This window comes from Fukomys damarensis, unplaced genomic scaffold, assembly GCF_012274545.1.
Source record: "Fukomys damarensis isolate Sample0158 unplaced genomic scaffold, DMR_v1.0_HiC HiC_scaffold_16, whole genome shotgun sequence".
Classification (NCBI taxonomy): Eukaryota; Metazoa; Chordata; class Mammalia; order Rodentia; family Bathyergidae; genus Fukomys; species Fukomys damarensis.
The window spans coordinates 65,233,027-65,237,442 of NW_022900928.1; the positions used below are offsets into that span (position 1 = coordinate 65,233,027).

The window sequence follows — 4,416 nt, forward strand, 5'->3', positions numbered from 1 at the left end:
TTTATTTATTTATTTATTTATTTATTTATTTTAGAGACAGGGTCTCACTGTAGTCGAGACTGACCTGGAACTCACTATGTAGCCCAGGCTGATCTTGAACTCACAGCGATCCTCCTGCCTCAGCCTCCCGAGTGCTGGGATTACAAGTGTGCGCCACCACGCTTGGCTTTATTTATTTACTATTTACTTATTTACTTACTTGAGACAGTCTCCCTATGTAGTTAATAGGCCTTGAATTCATGTTGATCCTCCTGCCTCAACCTTCTGAGTGTAAGGATTATAGACGTGTACTACCGTGCCCAGCTCTGTTTTTATTTTGAGATAGGGTCTCACTAAGTTGCTGAAGCTGGCCTTGAATTTATGATCTTCCTGTCTCAACTTCCCAGAATGCTGGGGTTACATTACAGGCATGCACTACCATACCTGGCAGAATTTTTTTTTTTTTTTTTTGGTATTGGGGATTGAACTCGGGTCCTTGTGTTTGAGAGGCAGGTGGTGGACCACTGAGCTAAATCCCTGGCCCTGGCAGACTTTTTTTTAAATACATATTTAGCAGTTCTAATCTCAAAACCCGTTATTCAAAATGCTCCAAAATCTGAAACATTTTGGGTGGAGCATTTCTGACTTTGAATTTTCAGATCAGAGATGTTCACATGGTAAAATCTATGCAGATATTCCAAAATCTGAAAAAAAAAAATCTGAAATCTGAGACACTTTTTCCCCCTCTGGTACTGGGAATCAAACTCAGGACCTTGCACTTGCCAGCCAGGTGCAGTGCCACTGAGCTAAATCCCCAGCCCTGAAATCTGAAACACTTTTGATTTTGGAGAAGATGTACAAAACCTGTGTTATTGTCTTTTTTGGTTGCTATTGCAAATGAGGTCAGGATTTTTTTTTTTTTTTTGGTACCGGGGATTGAGCTTGGGTCCTTGTGCTTGTTAGGCAGGCAGCAGAACCACTGAGCTAAATCCCCAGGTTTTTTTTTAAAGATGTTTATAACTTCTGCTCCATCAAAGTTTAGGTGTTCTGATCTCAAGCCATCATTTTCTCTTCTTGTACATCAGTAGCTTTCTAATTTTAAGCTTACCCCTTATCCTTTGGCCCTTGTCCTGTCTGTGTGGCATCTAGTGGCCAGAGGGATCATCTTACATATAAAACATATCATTCTTGGACTCTGCTTTTGGTACTGTTCCACTTTGTCACTGTAATAACCTTGGTGGGCTTGCAGGGGTCTTTGTGACCTGGCCCTTCCACCTGGCAAGGCTCATTCTGCCAGTCATGTTGACTTTCTGGAAATCTGAGGTAGGCTAAGCTGCATCTTGCTAGTTCCTTTGCACTTGTTCTTCTACCTGGATACACTCTTGCAGTGCTTTGCCCAGTATTCTTTGTTTCCTGCATGTTTCAGTTTAGTATCTCCATTGTGGAGAGTCTTTCTGTGACTGTTTTAGGTAGAAGTCCCCCTCTACCTTGTCATTCTCTATCTTACACTTCATTTCCTTGCTTCATTGTGTTTGTTGGTAGCTCTGATTCCTTGTGTGTTTATCTGTTTACTTCCTTGCTGTTCTCTTCTATCAGAATGTAAACTCCATAAGGGTGGCAACCATTTCTCTTTTATTCATAGCATATAGTGATTGGCATATTGGAGGCACTCAAAAAATATTGGTGAAATCAATGAATAAATCAGTCCCTGGCCAGCCAAGTTCCCACTGGTCATTGAAAAAAGTGGTTTTTCTTTCCTAGTCTTCACATATGTCAGTTTCTCCAAATTCTCCACTGAGATGACCCATATTTGTGATCTTCTCTGGCCTGAGAAGATACCAACTTAAGCATTGATGCCCCTTGGCTATTTATTTTATGATTTCTGGGGCCTCCAATGATGTCCCAATGGTCATCTTACCCCTTTTTTCCTAAAGATGAGATAGCTCTTAATTCAATATCTGTATCTCTCTTGTTTCTCCGGATCTCTGGCAAAAGAACTGTTCTCAATTCTTGATTCTAGGAGTATGGCAAAAGTATTAGGGTCTGAAATACGTAATAAAATTGGAAAAGAATTACCTCATGGGAGAGAAGACTCAATGAGTGGGAAGAAGGCTGAGTGTCATCCATTTTCTCAGCTCAGGTGTCTCCCTGTGTCCAAATAGAGTCAGTTGCTGCCTGTGCTCCCAGGGCATCCTGTCTGTGTCACCGTCACAGTGTATATCACTGGTTCCTCCCCTCTTTGTGTGTTTCTGAGATCCTCAAGGAGCCTAGTCATCTGCAGTTATTTAGTACATGTTTGCTTACTGAGTGACAAACACTTTTGTACCAAGCTCTTTCAAGTCTTGCGAGAGCTTATCTCCTTTTGGTAAAGCCACCCTCTTCCTGGATGGTTCCGGCTGTGGCTTTGGGGTTCCTCCTGAGGTCCCTGCCATGGTGAAGTCTTGGTTTTTGTCTTTGTTATATTTGGTTTTAGATTATATCGTTGGGAGTAGGGAGATAGCATGTCTTGATTCAGGTGGGTCGTTTATAAATTGTTTCACACAGAAGGAAATAATTTGTATGTTTATTATTTATATTTAGAGAAATAATCGTTCCTCACTGAAGAAAATTTGGAAAGTAGAGGCAAAGTAGAAAATGGATTGATGGTGATTTTTTTCTGTTTTCTCTTCATTCTCCTCTGTCCCCATCTTTCTTACCTTTCCACCTCCCTGTTTCTCCTTGCAGAAATTCTTGAATTTGCTCGAGAAATTGGTATTGATCCCATGAAGGAACCGGAACTGATCTGGTTGGCACGGGAGGCCATTGTGGCCCCACTGCCTATGCATTGGAAACTATGGTAAGTTAGCAGGGGTGTGGCCCCTTACCTTGGTCTGTTTGAGGCAGAGGGACCTGACACTGGAGATCAGTTTTAATGGGCCACCTTTTCCAAGCCTTTCCTGCATAGTCAGGGACAGCACTATCATTCTTCTGCTAATCGTTTTCCTGTTTCAGGCCATTGCATCAGTTGATTTGATGGTCCCCGTGATGGGTTCTGGCACTTATTCTGGGACCATGAAACTGCTGCTCTTGCTCAGGTCCTCTATAACCCACCTGAGGTGTCTTTTCTTTTTCTTTTTTTTGGGGGGGGCAGACAGTAAGGTTTATTTATTTATTTATTTATTTGGGTACCGGGGATTGAACTTGGGTCCTTGTGCTTGCAAGGCAGGCACCGAACCACTGAGCTAAATCCCTGGCCCTTTAAGGATACATCTTTTCTTTTTTTTCTTTTTTTTTGGTGCCAGGGATTGAGATCGAATTTGGGTCCTTGCGCTTGTGAGGCAGGCGGTGGAACCACTGAGCTAAATCTCCGGCTGTAATTTTATTTTTTGTTTTTACTTTTTATTAGCATGTTTGCAATACATAATAATTGCATGCCTGAAGTGTCATTGTGATTCCTTGCAGACTGATCCTGAAAGTGACAACTACCTCCTTAGCATGTCCAGAATGGGTGCTGTTGCCACAGAGGTTTACAGTGAGGCTCTGTAGACTGCCAGTGGGTTTTGTCTCCCTTAGCAGTGCGTGGCTCTGCCATCCTTGAATTCGTGTAACCCAGTCATGAGTAGGTTCCCATTTGTTTGTTCATTGATATTTTCAGTTTCAGTTAGAGCTCTTTGGATTATGAGGACAGAGAGCCATTCAGAGTATCTCTGGGAAACAGATTGATGGTGAAGAAATAGGGGCTGAAAGTGGCTGCAGTCACTGCTGCTGACAGTCTGTTTCCAAGGACTGTGTCATCTCCTGCTCACAGTGATGGTTTTTTGCACTGTCCTCCTCTTTTTACTTCCCCTTCCTCGTCCCCTGTCCAGTGCACTCCAAGTTGTCTTCCTAAAACGAGGGACATAGTTTACTTCCTACCTTAGAGTGGGGTTTCCTATGTTTGTACCAAACTATACCCAAGATGCCTTGGGAGGGATCCCTCTCATGCTGGTGAGGTGCAGTTTGGTGGGGTAAGGTGTAATCATCCTGTTCTTACACCATTTAATGTGTTGGCTGTTCTTCAAAATGACTGCAGTTGTCATCTTACCCTTCTCAGCTGAAGATTCATAAGTCCTTTTAGCTTTTCCTTATGTGGTAGTCTCCATGTTTTCGTGATGTTTTTAGATGCCTTTCCTTGGATCTTCTCCAGTTTCATGACATCTTATAGGAAGGAAATCTGTCAGCAATTTACATAGTATTTCAGGTGCTGAGGACTCATGGGTGTGTTTGTAGAGTGAGCTTATAGGAAGTCATTTTCTGATACCCTGATGAAGGGCAGGACATTGTCTTTGGCGAAGGGCTAGTTTTATGCTAGTTTTCTTCATTTACCCACTAGTGCGGCTAATACTCCCTTGTCCTATAGGGAGAACATGAACTATTACAGCTTATTTATATATGAAATCTTTTTTTTTTTTTTTTTTT

General features: G+C 42.2%; 1 protein-coding gene across 7 annotated transcripts in view; it reads left to right on the plus strand.

Moving 5' to 3' along the window:
* Cep164 (centrosomal protein 164) overlaps positions 1 to 4,416 on the plus strand; it is a 73,233-nt gene that overhangs the window by 7,998 nt on the left and 60,819 nt on the right. For all 7 annotated transcript variants that reach the window (XM_010629371.1, XM_010629375.1, XM_010629376.1 and 4 more), the window contains one exon: positions 2,704 to 2,815. In XM_010629371.1, coding sequence (XP_010627673.1) covers positions 2,704 to 2,815 — 112 coding nt within the window. The remainder of the gene's footprint in view (positions 1 to 2,703; positions 2,816 to 4,416) is intronic.